This window comes from Euleptes europaea, chromosome 17 (genome assembly GCF_029931775.1).
Source record: "Euleptes europaea isolate rEulEur1 chromosome 17, rEulEur1.hap1, whole genome shotgun sequence".
Taxonomy (NCBI): domain Eukaryota; kingdom Metazoa; phylum Chordata; class Lepidosauria; order Squamata; family Sphaerodactylidae; genus Euleptes; species Euleptes europaea.
In genome coordinates, this window is record NC_079328.1 from 51,049,348 (window position 1) to 51,067,272 (window position 17,925).

The following is a 17,925-nucleotide window of genomic DNA, read 5'->3' on the forward strand; positions in this document are numbered from 1 at the left end:
GCTGCGGCGAGGGTCCTGGCCCGCCGGTGGGCCGGAGAGGAGCCTGCAGCCGGCGCCCCTCCTGCCGGGGGCGCCAGGGGAGGCGAGTGCCGCGGCTGCCCTCCCTCCGACGGCGCGGTCCGCTCCGGGCTCCGCCTGCCGGGGAGCAACGGCAGCGAGCAGCGGCCTCGCCCCCAGCTCCCTCCGGCTCGTTGCAGCTGGAGCTGTTGGGGCTGGGCCCGGAGCCCCCTCTCGCCCCCCCCCCGGCCCCTGCGCAGCGCGGGGTCAGCCGCACCTCGGCACCGCCGGAAGGGCCCGTTGGGAGGCCGGCGGGCTCGGCTGAGCCATGGCGCCTTCCTTGGGGGGGGGTCGATCACAGCTTGCCCCCTCATAGCGCAGGCGCAGAACGTGCGACGAAGGTTCCCACTTCCCTTCTCCTTGCCAGTCTTGCAGGGGCGCATGCGCGGTGCGCGTCAGAACGCCGAGGGCTGTTTGGCGGCGGAGCAGCCCCTCACTGGAGGCGCATGCGCACGACGCCGGCCCGCGGGTGCCATTTCTCCCCCCCGGTGTCGTCTGCGCATGCCCCGCATTCCCCGCTGCCTCTCGGTCGCCTCCGCGGTCGTCGCTCCGCCGTTCCCTGCGCCCCGAGTTGGCCGGGCGGCGCATGCGCGGTGCCGGTCCCGCTGGGTGGCAGCCCCCGGATTCCTGTCAGGAGCGGCGGAAGGAAGGAAGGAAGGAAGGAGCGCCGGACCAGGGCCCGGCCCGCCCCTCGTCGGCGACAGCGCAGCCCCGCCCCCCCGCCCCCCCCCGCGGAGCTGCGATGCCCTCGGACTTCATCTCTCTCCTCAGCGCCGACCTCGACCTCGAGTCGCCCAAGTCCCTCTACTCCAAGGGTGAGTCCCGCCGCCGCCGCCGCCATGGCCGGGCTTGGGCCTCGGGAGCGCGCCTCGGCGGGGCCGCGCCCCCTCGCGGGGCGCTCTGCACGTGCTCCGGGGCTCCGGCGGCCCAGCAGCAGCAGGGCGAGGGCGAGGGGGGGGGGAGGCCCGGCAGGCTGGGCGGGGGCGGGACAAAGGCCCTCTCTGTCCCTCGGCCTCGCGCCAGGCCGGCTCAGCGCCGGAGCCTGCCTGACCGCCCCCGGAGAGCGGGAGGTGCCGGCCGAGTCCGGCGGCGTCGGCGGGGGTCGGGCCGGGCGGTGGGGCAGGGGTGGGAGGGCCACCCTCCCCTCCCGTGCCAGGCCTCTTGGGCACCCCTCCCCCCCCCCACGACCGGGAGTCCTCTCCTTGCCTTCCCCGCGTTAAGGGGTGGGGGGCCCGGCCTGCTGGCCTTGGGAGCTCCCGCCCTCGCCCGGTGCCCCACAAGAAGCGGGAGGCATCCCGTGGAGAGGAGAGGAGAACCCGTGATTGGGGGGCGGGGGAAGGGCCCTGTGGACGCGGACTCCTGTGGCCGATATAGGTTGGAGGTGGAATCACAGGGTCATCTAGTCCAACCCCCTGCGCAGTGCAGGAAACTCACAACTACACACCAAGGTCGAGAAGAAGACTGGATTGAGAAAGGCACCTGAAGCCTCCAGTGACTAGGAAGCGTTGTTAGTGGGCCTCGTTGGCTTGGGGTGCCCGCCCGAAACTGGCAAGGCAAGGTGAGAGGGCAGAGTTTCGGGAGTGCTCATTCCCTGATGGGTTTTTCTGGGGAAACCCAAGTTCTGGAAGTGGCAGCAGTGATGGTTGGCGCGTCCTCTCCCAGCCTTTACTGTGAGAAACAACAGCTCTGACAGCATTAGGAAGGGCTTTTGATATATGCTGCTGGAGCAGTCCTCCTGTGGAGCTCCAAGAGGTGTCATTGCCAGGACATTAGCTGCCAGGTAGTTCAGTTGGGTGTACAGTGAGGATTCACAGACGGTGGAAATTTCTGGATAAAATTGGAATCTATACAACTCTGTGAACTTGTGAGTGTGGTTGTCCGACGGGGTGGTAGTGAAGTCACATGTGCTCTAAGATTTTGGCTGAAGTCATTAATTTACTGAAATATGGGTATGTGACTGTGATTTAGCCATTCTGTGTTTTGTATCTGAGACTGTTTTATTTCAGAAAATTTCTATGCCGCCTCTCTAGAAAACCTGCTTAAGGCAGCTTGCGAAGTAAAATATAAACAAGATAAAATTGTTAAAAATTAACAAACTATTGGAAGCCCAGCCACAGCATAAAAACAGCATAAAACATTTAGCAGCCTAAAACAAGTATCGTAAAACATATCTCAGGCTACAAGCAAACTGTAAAAAACAATTTAAATCCCTACATTAAAAAACCTGGGTAAAAAAACACCGCTTTGGCCTAGTGCCTGGAAGAGAGTAGGGCAGGTGCTAGCCAAAGTCTCAGGAGAAAGGTTTCCACAGGTGAGGTGCCAGGATTGAAAATGCCCCATCTCTGGCTGCCACCCACATCCCATCCACAGGCAGAGGAACAGAGAACATGGTTTGTGTGGAGGATCTTGTTTATCAAAGGCTCTGCTAGTGAACAGGTTAATGGTGCTTGCCTGTTTTATTGGCCTAAGCTTGAGCTATCTGCTTTAAAGATGCCCTCCCGAAACTGTGTTTTAAAGAGAGTTATGCCAGTCTACGCCCATTCATCTCAGTGGGCTTAGACAGAAGTAACTCTGCATAGGATTGCACTGTTAGTCCCCTTTTGATATTTAAGTAGCTGAAGCTGACATCTTTGCAGAATATTTAGAAATGGTAAATACAGTTTGGGTAAAAATATAGTCCCAGTATCAATTAATAGCTGGTATCACAAACTTCAAGTAAATGGTAACCATAGATTTGGAATACTTGGCTGTTGTAACAGAGCAAATAAAGTTAATCTAAAATGTGTTTGCTTCTGAATGAATGATAGCAGATATTGCCTAAATGGAATAAGCTGAGTAAACCTATGTTTAAATATCAGTTATGCAGATGTTTAAGCATTTGATGAATATTTAAAACCACAATGGCTTTTATGCTTCAAACCTCTACACATAAACACCTTCATGATTGAGTTGTGTTTTCTTTGCCATCGAAGGCAATCTAGCAGCATTGGAAGCAAAACTATTACCTCAAGCTGTCTTAAGGGGGAGATTTGAAATCTATTTTAGGACTGTCAACTGACCAATAGAAAATCCTTGAATTATCTGCCTTCTAAACAATGTTGTTTGCTTCAATGTAAGTACATTTGCATATACCCAAAATCCAGATGTAGTTGACATTTTAAAAGTTGTCTCCAGTTGTTAGAAGGAAAAGCTCTGTTTATTATTATTTAAGTCATGCTACTGTAATAGTGAATAAAGTAATATTCAACATGGAAAGCTTGCACCTGAAGGTGACTTCCAAAAATTAAGCAATATAAAGCAAACTACAATCCTCCTCTCTTTGTAAACTCAGTCTTCACCTGTGTGAACCATAAGGGCCTCCTTGTGTCATTTACTATAAGCGGGGAGCGTGGACTATAGTGAACATCAGTAATGCTTTTTCAAGTAGGATAAAGTTACCAGCCTGAGGGGGCACTGTGTTAGTCCATTACAGCAGAACAGAAGAATCTTTTGTCATTCTAAAGCTTTGAAGCTGTGGCATCAGCTTTTGTTGACAAGAATAAGCTTCATCAGAGACCACAGATCAAGCATCTAACAAAGTGGGCCTGTGGCCCACCAGAACTGTTGAAGATGCTTCAAGGCTCTTTTTTGTCTTAAGATCAACTGCTGTTTTGAGCCGAAAGGTTATTCAAGTAACAAGGGATTTGTTTGGTAAACTGCAGAAAGCTGTATATGTTTAAATAATTAATAATTTGTTTGATAATATAACATTTTTGTGGACTGAATCTTTGTACTTAATATAGCAGAGAGTTGCAGGCTTCTGATAAGAGTCAAAGGGATGTGGCAGGAAGCCAGGAAAAGAGATTGCAGTGATTGGAACCTGTCCATCTTGGCTGTAATGGTAGAAACTACTAAACTATGTGAGTTGCTTGTATTATGATTGACTTTACACTTTATAGAAAGGGGTGATTAAAGGTACAAACTATTAATCTACACCAGGAGTCCCCAACATGGTGCCCATCACTGATGCTTTTCTTGGCTCCTGTTTGGGTGTTTTTAGAGAGTGGGCGGGGCTAGAGTTTTTTCACCCAGCAGGGCTTCTGACTGGCCACTGAAAGTCTGAGTGGCAGATTTTTACAGAGTTGCTTCAGCCGCAGCTGCCACCACAGTGCAAGAATATTCACAATGTGACTGAATGTAAGCTGCATGTAGACAAGAATTTTTTTAAAAAATATATAATTTTTTTAAAAAGGCATCCTACTAAACAGAACTTCAGCCTGAAGTGTTGAAGATTTACTTTTAGAGTTATGCATGACATCACTCCTGGACAGTTTGTGGTTGGCTTCACCTCCATAGGTAGCCATTTTGATGCTTGCGCCCACCACCATGTGTCAGAATTTCAAGGATGCCCAGAGGCTCAAAATGTTTGGGATCCCTGATTTACATGATCCACTAATTAGTATGTTTGGTGAGTTTTTTCTTCTAAGTGGTTATTGGAGAACAAATAACCTAAAGCTTTGTTACTTCTCACATTTTAGTCGGGTTTTGAAAATTACATTCCAGAATAATGGTCTTGACGGGACATGCTCCCTGAATGCAAGAGAGATGTATATTACTTCGAGATGATTTTGAAGTCTCTCTTATTTACAGTTTTGTAAAACAGATTTCACGTATACACAATCTTGAAAGCTACTGCATGTTTTAGTTATGAATCCTTTGTTTTAAACCTGTATTTATTTGTGCAGTCTGCCTGCAGTTTGTATAGATTTGGGCATTTTCAGATAGGGATACGGATTCAGTCAGTAATGTAGCCTTAATGCAAGTAATCTTTGGATGCAGTCCAGCTGTGTGTGGTTGTGTTTGTTTGTTTTATTGATCTGTTGCTGCTTTTTTGGCACCAAAGTGCACTGGAGCAACTTATAGTGCTGTAAAATCACAGTAAAACCTGCAGGAGGTGGTAATACAAGGTTGCATAATGAGAGAAAACAAATACCAGCAAAAGTATTAACCAGCAACAAGATTCAAATCAGTTTGCCAGACTGACCACAGGCTAACTGTATGGGTGAGGAAGGTTTTTACTGTCCTCCTGAAAACCGAGAAAGAAGGTGCTGGGCATTCCTTTTGGGTGGGGAGGGGAAAAAGGTTCCAGTATTCCACTGCTTCTGTTGAAAGTACCCTTGGTGTTGCCATCTGCTGAACTTCTGGAAGCAGTGGTGCACCAGACCTGTTTACCTAATGATCTTGGGCATACAGGTAGGTTAATGCTAAAGAAGGCAATTCTGGTTCTAAGATTTAAAAGTAAAAACCAGCACTTTGCTCTGGGCCTGGAACCAACTGGACGCCAATTAAGTTGGATCAAAATAAGTGTAGTATGATCACAGCAATTCACGCACGATAACCAGATAATCGGCAGTTCAGACTAACTGAAAATTTCCAGGGATTTTTCAAATGTAGCCCCATACAGAGTGCATTATAATAGTCTAATCTAAACATTGCCAGGGTATTTGTTGCTGTGCTCAGGTCAAACCTTAGGCACAATTTACTGACTTGTTGAAGATAATAAAAGGCCCTTGTGGCAGCCACTATATCCTGGCAGTTGAAGGGCAAGGCTGGTCCTTGAGTACTCTCAGACTGAAAACCTTCAGTCTTCACAGGGAGTACAGCCTGATCTAGTTGAATCTTGCACCTTGAATCAGCCGAACCACTTACTAAAAGTACCTCTGTCTGGTCTGGATTAAGCTCCTTTTTATTTTCTCATCTGGCCCTGGTGTAGTAAATTCACAGACTTCCTAGGATGTATACCAAAAGCTAGCAGTAGAGCTGGGGGTTAACGTACCAGTGACACTCTAGCCCCAGACCTCCTGGCAGCCTGCCCTTGGTGTTAAAATGCAGATGACAGAAAACATTGGAGTCAATAGAGCTTTGCAGAACCCAGTGTGTGTGTGTGTGGAGTAGGCATCCTCTGTAACTGCTGTTTGGTTCCTACCCTTGCAAAAGGATTTGGACCGCTGCAGTGCATGACTTCCATCTACCTTCAGGGAAGGTTTTTCAGGAGGATAACAAGGTACACAATACCACAAGTTGTCGAGAGTTCCAGGAGAATCAACAGGGTTTCGTTCCTCTTAGCACAGGTTGTCATCAAAGGCTGGTTCAGTACCAAACCAGGTTAAAAGCCAGGTTTGTTTTTCTTAAATGGAATTTTTTGTCCATTTAAGAAAAGTTGAAGTTGCGAGACCAGCATAGGTTTGATCACCTTACTGAGAGATGAAAACTGGGGCTGAAATTTTGAAAGTGATATTAAGGGATAACTTTTTCAAGAGTGTCTGTGTAGGGGGAAGCCTTCCACCCCAAGACTAGAGCGCTATAGTTTACAGCCTTACAGAATAATTCTTGAGTTTGTACTCTGTGCGGGCAGAGGCTGTAGTGTGCTTCTTGCTAGTTAGTAGGAGGAAGGTTGTGGAACAAGTGGGATAAGTCACCTCCTGGTGCGCAGCCACTCAGTGCCACAGCAGTGCAGATGCCCTTGGCCCAAGTAGGACAATGGGCAGCCTTTAGTCGCACCCTTTCCCTAACCTGGATAACCCAGGCTAGCCTCATCTTAGAAGCTAAGCAGGGTCAGCCCTGGTTAGTTCTTGGAGGGGAGACCACCAGTGAAGTCCAGGGTTACTACACAGAGGCAGGCAATGGCAAACCACCTCTGGAAATCTCTTGCCTTGGCTGCAACGTGATGGCAAAAAAAGTCGCACCTGAGCAGTAGTAGAGCCTCAGGTGCCTTGAGTGGACCTTCCTGCAGACAGTAAGAGAAAGGGAGTCTGCTGAGGGCTGGGGAAAGGTGTGTGGGGGGACTGTGGAATTTTTTGAGGAAGGAGGCCATTTTCCCCCATACATCTTCATGAGGAAGAAGGAGCCATCAAAACTCAGGTGCTTGTGGTGCTGAGAAAACAAAAAATGATCCCTGAATGCTGAAATCAAGGTAGTGAGTGAAGCACAAGGGATGCAGCTTAAAGATTTTGAGAGCGCCTCTCTTAAGTGGTAAGTATAATGCCAGGACAGGGAAAGAAGGTGTTACTTTGCAGTATTCACTTCTTTTACACTTGCTCAGCCAGTTGTGATTGTCTGTTCAGAGTGTGCTTTTAATTTACATACTAACATTGTTTACATTTTAAATACGGTCAGTCTGATCTCAGTAAACCCCATTGAGCCCAGTTCAGTTCTCACTTAGCAGGAATGTAAAGGAGGGCAGCTGGTAAGCCCTCCTCGCCTGAAGAGCTCACTTAAGAAAGACGGTTCCCCTCTAGCAATTTAGGGGGGAGATCAAAATTAGTGCTGAAGGTCTTTTAAGAGGCTAGACGCAAGAGGGGCCTGGGTGCAAATCCTGAGGCTTGACAAAGCCTCTGGGGATTGGTCGGCTGGTGGCAGTGGAGGAAGAGGAGTCTCGTTAGGGAACCCCGTTAGCTGAGGACCTTCCTCATGGTGCAGGAACAGGCTCTGGTTGTGTGGTTGATCCCTTGATCTTCATCAGGACCATTCCTTTCCATTCATTAGACACTGATAATCTCCCATTCCAGTACTGGTTTTTAATAGTTTAGAAGGGCAAGGGTAGAGCAAGGAGGACAGTGACTGGTTCTGAATCTGAGATCGAAGATGACAGTGGTGTCATCAGGAGGAGTTAGTGACAAACTCCCCAGGTACATGAGAATCAGAGGAATCTGATCACCACGGAAATTCAGCTGTTGCAGATACTTTTCAAGACCTAGTTCTGGACTTTGAGTATATTGGAATACTTACCGTATGTCAGTTAGCGAGCTTTTGTGACTCCTGCAATTACCTTAGAAACTAAGATCAGTTGACTCTCGAGTTCAGTAGTTTATATACTGTTGCTCCCAGGCAAATGAGGTACAAGCTTTCCTTAATGATTTTATTTTCATGTAGAAAGCTGTTAGGTTTTCTTGATCCACTATGCATATGGCTTTGAAATATTTATTGAGAGCAAGTGTGGTATAGCACTTAAAGTATCAGACTAGGATCTAGGAGACTTGGATTCGAATCCCCTCTCTGCCATGGAAACTTGCTGGGTGACCTTGGGCCAGTCTCGCACTCTCAGCCTAACCTGCTTTACAGGTTTACCTGCTTGTTGTAAGGAATAAATGGAGGAAAGGAGAGCAGCGTCAGCCACTTTGGGTCCTAATTGAGGAGAAAGGTGGGGTACAAATGAAATTAAAAAATTAAAAATTAGTACATCGCTTTAAGTTCACTGTGGACTGCATCTGGCATCTGTGGTGGTGATGGAAAGTGCCATCAAGTCACAGCTGACTTATGGCGACCCCATAGGGTTTTCAAGGCAAGAGATATTCGGAGGCAGTTTGCCATTGCCTGCCGCTGCATGGGCTAGGAGTTCTGAAAGAACTGTGACTGACCCAAGGTCACCCAGCAGGCTTCATGTGAGGGAGTGGGAATCGAACCCAGTTCTCTAGATTAGAGTCCGCCGTTCTTAACCACTACACCACACTGGCTCTCTTGGCATCTGTAGCTCCCATATATTCTGTATTGCTTGTGGGATGCCACTGTGTGGTTGACTGTTTCATTGAGAAGGTGTTGCTAAACTGAACAGAATGCTTGCCAAAAGAAAGCTGAAAAGATGGGGCATGAATTGCTGGTAATGATGGTGTCATTACTGTTTCTTTCTCATAATTACCTCTGAGACAGGAAGTCTGTCTTCTGCTGCGCAGGATAGTGCCATGATCTCCCCTGAATTTCTGTTGGGTCTACCACAAGTTGAGGCGGCTGGATTAACTAGGATTTTGCAGATTTGGTCTTGACTGTTCTATATTTTAAGAATTTGGATGTTCCTCCTTTTTAAAAAAAAATAAAGCTGACCTGATGCATTTTTGCCAGATTAAATTGTGGAAACTAAAGGCAGTTAACTGACACTGTGGCTATTTAGTGTCGGTATGGGTCTCTAGCTTTCCCCGCTGCTTAGCGATACCCTATTTAAGGAAATAACTAAACATATATAGAATGTAAGTCAACTAAAGAGTGTTAATAATTCACCATAAATATGAAATAGGAGTGGTAAGGCATGTGTTTCAAATAAGCTTTGAACTTTATGCCCAAGTCCCTTAAGCAGCATGTAATGGGTTTAACAAGAGAAGTTTGTTTACTTCCATAATAGTCTACCTTTTGCAGAGGTTTAGGGCAGATTACGGCTAAAAGCAAGGCAGTAAGAACAGTACTGCTCATGGAACTAACAAAATTAGCAAAAGCACTAATGCAGACAGTAGATGAGCTTTTTAAGATTGGAGAACAATGCAGTGAAGCACTATATTGCAGCAGTGGGTTAAAACTGGATTACAAAATTAGAGGGCTTCTTTTGTTAAAAGAGCACTAAAAACCCAATGAAGACTACCGTAAATTCCTCAGCCATCAACTACAACTTTTTTCACTCCCTACAGATGCCCTCTGGAACAGTTCTGCCTTAACTTCAGCAGCAAAGCTGGAGTGTGGTAACCTCCTTGAAAAAATACTCCCCTGAACAGCTCTATTTTACACATTCTGCGAAATGATAGGAGTGTGAGAGCCTTCCTGCCTTGTCAAGCAGGCTGTTCCACCAAGTGGGAGCCACAACCGCGAATCCTTGAGTACAAGCAGCAGTTTATCTTACCCATTTGCAGTGTGACACATTCAGAAGTCTGAGCGTATTGGGAGAGGTGATCTTGATAATATGACACTGTCCAGCTGTGAAGGGCTTTGTTGGGTACCTTGAATTGTATCTAGAAATTAATCAGTTACCAAAGTGACTGCAGCATAGATAACAATATCCATACTCTGCCTAGCTCAATAGAAGATGATTCTTTTGTTGAGAAAGAACTAGATGATTTTAAAATGAGCAGATTTTGATATCATTAAGCTTTTGATTTGGGGCTTTGCAATGGTCTCATAAGCGAAGTGGGCTAAGAATTTCCTTGATTGCAGGTATTGTAAATGACGTTGATGAAGTTGCTAACATAGGCTGTGTTTACTACAGATTGTAATCTGGCAGGGACATGAGTAATAGTTAGTGCTATTTATAGGTGCCTGTGCTGAGAGGAAGAGATCCTGGAATTTGGATTTGAACTTTCTCAGAATCCTCTTCCAGTTCATATGTTTATGAAGACAAATGTGAAGGCGTATGGACATTTGCTGATAGAGCTTTCAGGGAAGACTTCAGTATCTGGAAGAGAAGAAGAAGAACTGGTTTTTATACCCCCCTTTTCTTTACCTTAAGGACTCTCAAAGCGGTTTACAATCACAATCCCTTTCTCTCCCTGCAATAGGCACCTTGTGAGGTAGGTGGGGCTGAAAGAGTTTGTAGAGAACTGTGACTGGCCAAAGGTCACCCAGCAGGCTTCATGTGGAGGAGTGGGGAATCGAACCCCGGTTTCCAGATGAGAGTCGGCCACTCTTAACCACTACACCACGCTCGTTCTCTGCAATTGGCAGTCCCCCTCTGTGCTTTAGATTTTGGGAAAGAAACTGGAAATAAAAGGGCCAGTGTTGTAGTGCCTTTGTGGTGCCGCCTCCTTTGGAATACTGCATGCAGTTGTGGTCACTACATTTCAAAAAGGACATTGTGGAGCTGAAAAAAAGTACAGAAAAGGGGCAAGCAAGACGATTAAAGGATTGGAGCACCTTTCCTGTGGCTGAAGAGCCTGGACTTTTCAGTTTAGAAACAAGACAGCAAAGGGGTGGGTGGGGGTGGGGCATAACAGAGGCTTATAAAATGTATGCATGAGCGAAGAGAATGGACAGAGAGAACCAGAGAGCAGACCAAGAACCATTATTTACCTGTGGCTTACCTTCTAAACACACTTGTTCGGGAGTAACTTTCATTGCACACAGTAGAACTTATCAGTGAACACTGTTCAGTATCCTGTAAATGCCCAGAACTCTCCAGAAGAACAAGGTACTTACTGAGCAGAACAGTTTCCTTCAAGGAAAGCTCGTATTGTTTAGTTGTGAGATCCTAAATACGTGCCAGAGGGCTGGACAAGGCCTCTTTGACCTGGAAGTGGTGTGGGAATATTCTAACCAAAAATTCTCTTGCGCTGTGTCTGACCATCTCGAGTGCAAAGTGAGAAGAAGTGCCCTGCTGTTTGGCAGCATCTTCTTCATTTTCCCAACACTGGCAAATGCCTGACTTTGTCACCCTTTGGAGATGGCCTTGATCTGAGAAATGAAAACACTGCTGAGTTCAGAGGGCAAAAATAGAGTTATAAGAGCACTCAGGAAGGTTTAGTGGATAATCCTGATGAGATACTGGGTAACGTCTCCTGGATTCTCTTACGTGGGGAGATTTGCTGGGCCCTGGATCCAGTAAGGATCATGCAGGAATGTATACCACACTTGACCTATTGTGTGGTTTTCATAGTGCTTAGCTTTAGATGTTAGATATTTCCTTGGTTCTCGTAGGTTATCCGGGCTGTGTAACCGTGGTCTTGGTATTTTCTTTCCTGATGTTTCGCCAGCAGCTGTGGCCGGCATCTTCAGAGGAGTAACACTGAAGGACAGTGTCTCTCAGTGTCAAGTGTGTAGGAAGAGCCTGTGCAATCTGACAAAATAGTTGGTAGAATTGTCCAGTCTTTCAGTGTCTTGGAATAAGACCCTTCGACAATATTTAGATATTTCCCCTCTGGCTTGTTTTGATGTTGTCTTGAATTTAGTGTGTTTGATACTGGGTCGTAGATAAAATGTCCAGTTATTTGTCTAGCATGTTTGTACTGTAGATTTCATTTGTATGAACCACATAAAGTTGATACATAAACCTTTTTAAAAAAAATCTTATTTAAATCAAGTACTTGATTTTATTGTGTTGAAATAATTGGCTTTCTTATCCCACCCTCTCAAGTTTCAGCTTGGTACTTGTTGGTTTTTTTGTAGGACACCTTGGGAATATTTTTGTTGAGAAAGCATAAAACTATTCTAACCACATTTAAAATAATTGAACCCTTCTTTGAAGAATCATTGAGTTGGGACCACCAAGGTCATCTAGTCCAACCACCTGCACAATGCAGGAACCTCACAACCACCTCCCCCACACACACCCAGTGACCCCTACTCCATGCCCAGAAGATGGCCAAGATGCCCTTCCTCTCATGAACTGCCCAAGGTCACAGAATCAGCAATGCTGACAGATGACCACCTAGCCTCTAAGTAAAAACCTCCAGGGAAGGCGCACTTACCACCTCCCGAGGAAGCCCCACTGAGGAACCGCTCTAACTTTTAGAAAATTCTTCCTAATGTCTAGATGGAAGAGTGGACACCTTCCTCCTACGTGCATACCCATATCACACAGCCTGGTTTGCAGTGTGGGTGGATATGTTGTTCAAGAAACATGTCTAGAGCCTTCCTGATCCCATGGAACTGGGTGATTATCGGACTGATCATCATGGTCAAGAGGGGCATGTGGCATTTCTTAAAGATAAGGATCGCTTGGTTTAGTCTTCTGACATTGCGTTTAACAGCCGGATTCTTTCTGTATACTTACCCATTGTGCAGAGAGGTGCAGCATGTTTCACTGGTTTGTGTGTGCGTGTGTGTGCGGGGGATAAGCTTTCTTCTGTCTCCTGGATTTTACTTCACAGAGATTCCTGGCATGATGTGCTGTATGGACCTCTTGGTTCTAGCCTTAAACATATTTTTCTTTTTCAGAATCTGTCTATGACCTTCTCCCAAAGGAGTTGCAGTTACCACCCTCCAGAGAACTTTCGGTAGCATCCATGAGTCAGACAAGTGGTGGAGAGGCAGGTTCGCCCCCTCCGGGTGTAGTTGCTGCTGGTAAGTACCTCCCTTTGCTCAAAATATGTTTTAAGTGCATATTAATATTATTAAGAACGTGAGCAGTGTTGGAAAAGTTTGCAGTCTTAAAAAAATCACAAGAAAAGGATTAGAAGCAGATGAAATGTCACACGCTCCACCTTAAACCTTTGTTGGAAGGTGCATAATACTAACATACAGGATCTTTATAGTCTTTTCTGCTTTTGGCACTTTTTTATGCTCTAGTGATGGTGCCTGACTCCTCAGATTTATTCTTTTTGGATGTGATAGCTGCCAGTTTAGAACTGAGCTCAAATGTGGTAGCAAATACTGTTTTGCAGGCTAAGACAGAAAATAGAATGTGCAGTAGTGTTTTCGGTTTGTGGTTTCTGTTGTTATGCAAAAACAAATAGCATTTCTCCCTCTGCAAAGATATTGTGGCAAAGTCACATTCTTGTATGATCCCTTAGTTGCTTAAATAGTATATAAAGGGACAATTGATATTGGCTAGATTTGCAAATTACATGTTCAATTGAATCCAAAGACAAAGCAGTGCCTTGTGCGAGTCATTGTTTCAAACATTTACGTGAGAGAACTCCTTCAACCTAATGTGGCTTTTTGTAAATCTCCCCCCACCCCTTTAAAAATATGGGCAGCTTTTGTTACTGCCAGCCTAGACTGATTTGGTCAGATCACATCAGAGTATTTGTCAGCATCGGATGTATATCTGGAAAGCTTCTGACTTTAGCTTTGGAGTGTTCTCATTCTTAGATGTATGTTGGGGGTTACATGGAGGACCCCAGTGAGTAGCCTTTGTAATGCCCCTCAGGTTTGTCTAACAGAGAGTAGCTGAACCAAGTGGTTTAGAAAGGTAGAAAAGTTGCCACTTGGTTTGAAGAGTGCAAGTTTTAAACTTAGTGTAGAAACTTTACAACACTGCTCAATGTTGATGTATTTTAAGACTTTTCTTAATGAAATCTGTGGATTTAATTCTGTGTTACAGAAGATCTAAAACAGTTTCAGTTATTTTTACTTAAAATCTACTTCATTGAAGTGATGTTTGGAAAAATGAACTATGCTTTAAATCCACAGATAGAATGTAACTATTGGCCTCTGTATTTTGATGTCATTTTCACGCATTTGAAGGTTTTGATAAGGAGAACTGAATGTCTGTTATTTCTAGGCAGTTTTAATTGTCTGGCAGTCAATCCACTTCCTTTCAAAAACTGAACATGCAGAGTTCACTTAAAACAGAAAAGAAATAGCCGTAGTAGCTACAAGAGTGTTTGGATATAAAGGAATTTTCAGGACAGCATTCATTTTCTGATAGCGCATTGTCTTCAGCATAGCAAATATGGTGTAAATATTTCTTTAGCTCATCTTAAAGAGACCACCCCAAAATAATTATCTGGGATTGCCATGATTTGGGTCCTATAAGGTTTTTAAAGTGGCAGCATACAGTTCATGTCCGCACCACAGTCATGTTCCCTAGTAGTATGGGCTCAGAGAGTGACCTTGGTCCATTTGCAAGGCAGAAGGACTGGGTCTAGGCATTGCAGAGTCTCTCTCCTTGTCTTTTCTGCACTATGGGCTGCCTAGAAAATTGCAGTGTTACCATTAGCATGCAGCAAAGAATATGCAGAAAGAAGTGAGCAGGACTAAAAATGCAGGGAGTGAGATGAGATGGCTTTAAGAGCAATGCTTTGTTTGCCCACATCTTTGGATTTGAATGGTTTGACGAGAAACCTTGCCTACCCCATGCAAAGGACAGTAAAGGGAATGACCCCATGTGTGAAGTTGCTTGAATGTGCTTGCCCCCTCCATGAAGGGCTTCATTTGGATGCTGAGGAAGTCGGTGAGTCACTGGAAAAGACAAACTCTTCAGAAAATATACAGGCGCTGATAGGTAGGGGTTCATAGGGAACCCTCCTATAGGGTTCTGGAGGGCAGCTGGAGGGCCAGTGGGATAATCCATCTCCTTCACCTTGGCAGCCTTGGTCTACCGTTAGGGTGTGGAGGGCAGTTGGCTGTCTTGCAGAAATAATTGTGGGCACAGAGAGCATCCTAGAGCAGGAGGGGAGAATACTCCCACTGCAAGCAAAAGGCCTGAGCCGTGGCACATGTACTCCTTCCTTGCAAGCCGATCAGGAGGCACCAAGGGAGGGTGGTGTGGTCTGGTCCCTGGAGCCTCCTGAGTTCTGGAATGCAGGGTGACCTTCACTGGCTTGTCAGAATACCATGCATGCCATCCTCCAGGGGCGGGGTGCTGTTCACATTCAGTTGTGCCTGGCCATGTGCCGTCTTCCAGCACAGTAACAAAGCAGCTTGACTGGTGAGCAGAGGTGTCTGTGACGGCTGCTTGCCCAGTGCTCAGTAGATTGTTGGCTCCGCTGGACTAATTCCTTGAGGCTGAAGTGGAAAGCATAGGAAAGCTTCTCTTCTCTTAACACAAGTGACCCTGGAGTGGCCATATTGTCTTAGTTCAGAGCTATTCTGCCTGGTCATGTTTTCTGGAGAAATAACCTGCTTGGTTACATTCTCGCAAGGGAGCCTGGGGTATGAACTCAGAGATGAAAATTTTATTTATTTGTTTGTTTGTTTTGGTTTTTATCCCCGGCCAGGAAATGGCCAAGACTCTGTCTGCTGCTGCTTCTGGTCTTCTTTCAGGCAAACAGGGAAATATTTTAGTTGTTCATAGTGTCAAATAGGTGGGAGGGGAAGGTGACCTTGGACAATCCAGAGTTGTAGGAGCAGGTTTCTGTGTGTCTTAAAAACAAATCTCATGATTTGTTTTCTGTAAACCTGTTGTGTCTGATCTTGCTTATCTTGAAATTAGTCTTACTGATGATAGTAGGAACCCACATTTATCACTTTAAGCCACCTTTTAAAAAGTGGGCTGCAGAGCTAGGGTGGTCTGTGTCCGGTGCAACACAAAAGATCCCCTCCTTATTTAAGCTCACTGTTGTGCCTTTACTGATTCCAGCCTTTCCTCATTAACTTAATGTGTTCTCTGCTTCCCTAGCCACGGGCTGCAAATCAAATTCCCCTAGTTTGTCTCAGTGCTTTGATCTGAGGTTTTGGGACACACACACACACACACACACACACACACACACACAGGTTACAAAAAGGTTTGCTGCAGTTAACTTCAGATTTCTGGAGGAACGGGATTGGCTGATTTCAGGTATGAGAGCCTGCAGGAACAGACTGCTAGTTCTGCTATTAATGTTTGGCTTCCAATTTGCAAATCAGTCCAAAACTTTTTTAAAATGGAGTCTTGATAATTGGTCTTTCTAGAGCACATTTGATTATTTTAACATAAAGGGTGTGTTTCCTGGTCATCCATTCAAACAAGGGTTTTCTTTACAGATCAGCCAACCAGCAATCTGGAATTTCCCTCTGTTTGTTAGCCCTCTGTTTATTTCCCAGCCTTCATGGGAAGAATAAAAGGTGCCCTGCCTCCTGAAGCTGGGCAGGCCTTGGTAACACCAGTGGGTGCTTGTGCATATCTCTGAAGCACTTGCCCTGTGCAGTCAGTCTCTTGCTGAAAGGTTCCAGAGTTCAGAAGCCTGTGTGTTTTGTATCCCAGAGTTGTGAGCTGTCCTGGGAGAGGCAAGGAGGGTGAGAAAATGCTATGAAAGTGTGTGTGGAAGGAGTGACCTCCCTCCGACTTGCCACACAAATATTTCACTGTTTAATGTAAAACTTTATGGCACTGCAGCAGGTCTCTTAAACATGCCGTGCACATCTTTCTTTAAAGAGAGGCCATAACTTTGGAAGGTGGAGGAAAGGCCAGAGGTAGTTTACTTTTATTCTCTTTAGCATGCTTAGCACTGGAAATGCATGATTAGGTGCAGCTTTAATTTTTATTTCAGCCTTGGCATATTTTAGGTTTGTAGTGAAGTAAAATTTATTTCAGAATTTATTTCAGAATCTGATGGCTTGTTTTAGCAGCTGCTGTGAAAGGCTTCTAATCAGAAATATTCATTTCTGTTGTCTTATGGATAAGTAGCTTTTTGGACAGTGAGTATAAGAGAGAGATTGAAATGGCTTTCACTTTATTTCCTCTTATAAGAGCAGGGATTTGTCTAGCCTTCCTTGGATTGTCTCTTTAAGAGCTGGACCTTCTTCCTTTTTTTGTTTTTGTTTGGGATAAAATATTTCAAAGATGAAACTGTTAATGAGGCCTTTGGCTTAGTTTAGCCCTTGCTGCCAAATGATGACAGATTATTTGGATAGTTTCATATTCTTCTGAATTGACAAATTGGCAAGTGAGCAAATGTTCTTAAAGATCACTGAGGATATACAGAATAAAGTGCAACGTTTTCTAGGGAATGGAATGGTTTGTTTCATACTTGGGAGGATTATAGGCTGAAGGTTCACTATAAGTACTTGACTCCTGCCTCTCAGTGCAGTGCCTGGCATTCCGTGGGGCTTGCATTAGCACACCAATGATCAGAGAGACAAGCCCAGGAGAACTTGGCGTTTAATGACTTCAGACACTGACCCCCAAGCTGTAATTGTTTTAGGAAGTTGGTGTGTAACATACAGAATGGTTGCACTGTAACAGAAGTTTTACCTACTGTCTCCCAGATTCAGTGAGTGAAAGATGACCTATGTGCCAGTGAACCACTGTTCTTGTGTAGTATAAGTATTATTTCTTATTTTTTACTGGCAACTTTTAATTTAAATTTCCTAAAGCTCATAAACCAAACACATTTGTTGTAGGAGCTGCTGTTTTGGAAGACTTTGTTAGCTGTCAGCCTGCCCTTAGAGAACAACAGTTTACGTGTTTTGCTGCTTAAGCAGTTCTGTGATAGTTTGAAAATGGATACATCTCTTACCAGCTTCGGAACTTAGGATAGCAGTTTTGAAAGGCTTAGCGGGCCTGAGAAAGAGACATCAGTCAGGAAAGGAGCTGGGGTGAAAAGCGGTCAGGGTGAGGATGGATTCCGAATCCCAGCTTGCTCGTTGGCTGCGGCAGATTGCCCCTCTTGAGTGGGAGGCCCTCTAGTCTGAATTGGTGGACACGAATCACCTAACAAAAATTCCAGGTAAGAAATAACCACTTGTGCATCAATGAGAGTGTTGAAGTAA

The 17,925-nt window shown here is 45.4% G+C and overlaps 1 protein-coding gene across 1 annotated transcript in view; it reads left to right on the forward strand.

The window, feature by feature from the left end:
- The first annotated feature begins 772 nt into the window (after nt 1-772).
- Nucleotides 773-17,925, forward strand: part of NFAT5 (nuclear factor of activated T cells 5) — a 40,561-nt gene continuing 23,408 nt past the window's right edge. Inside the window, exons 1-2 of the mRNA XM_056862417.1 lie at nt 773-872; nt 12,724-12,849. Coding sequence (XP_056718395.1) covers nt 800-872; nt 12,724-12,849 — 199 coding nt within the window. The 5' untranslated portion in view covers nt 773-799. The remainder of the gene's footprint in view (nt 873-12,723; nt 12,850-17,925) is intronic.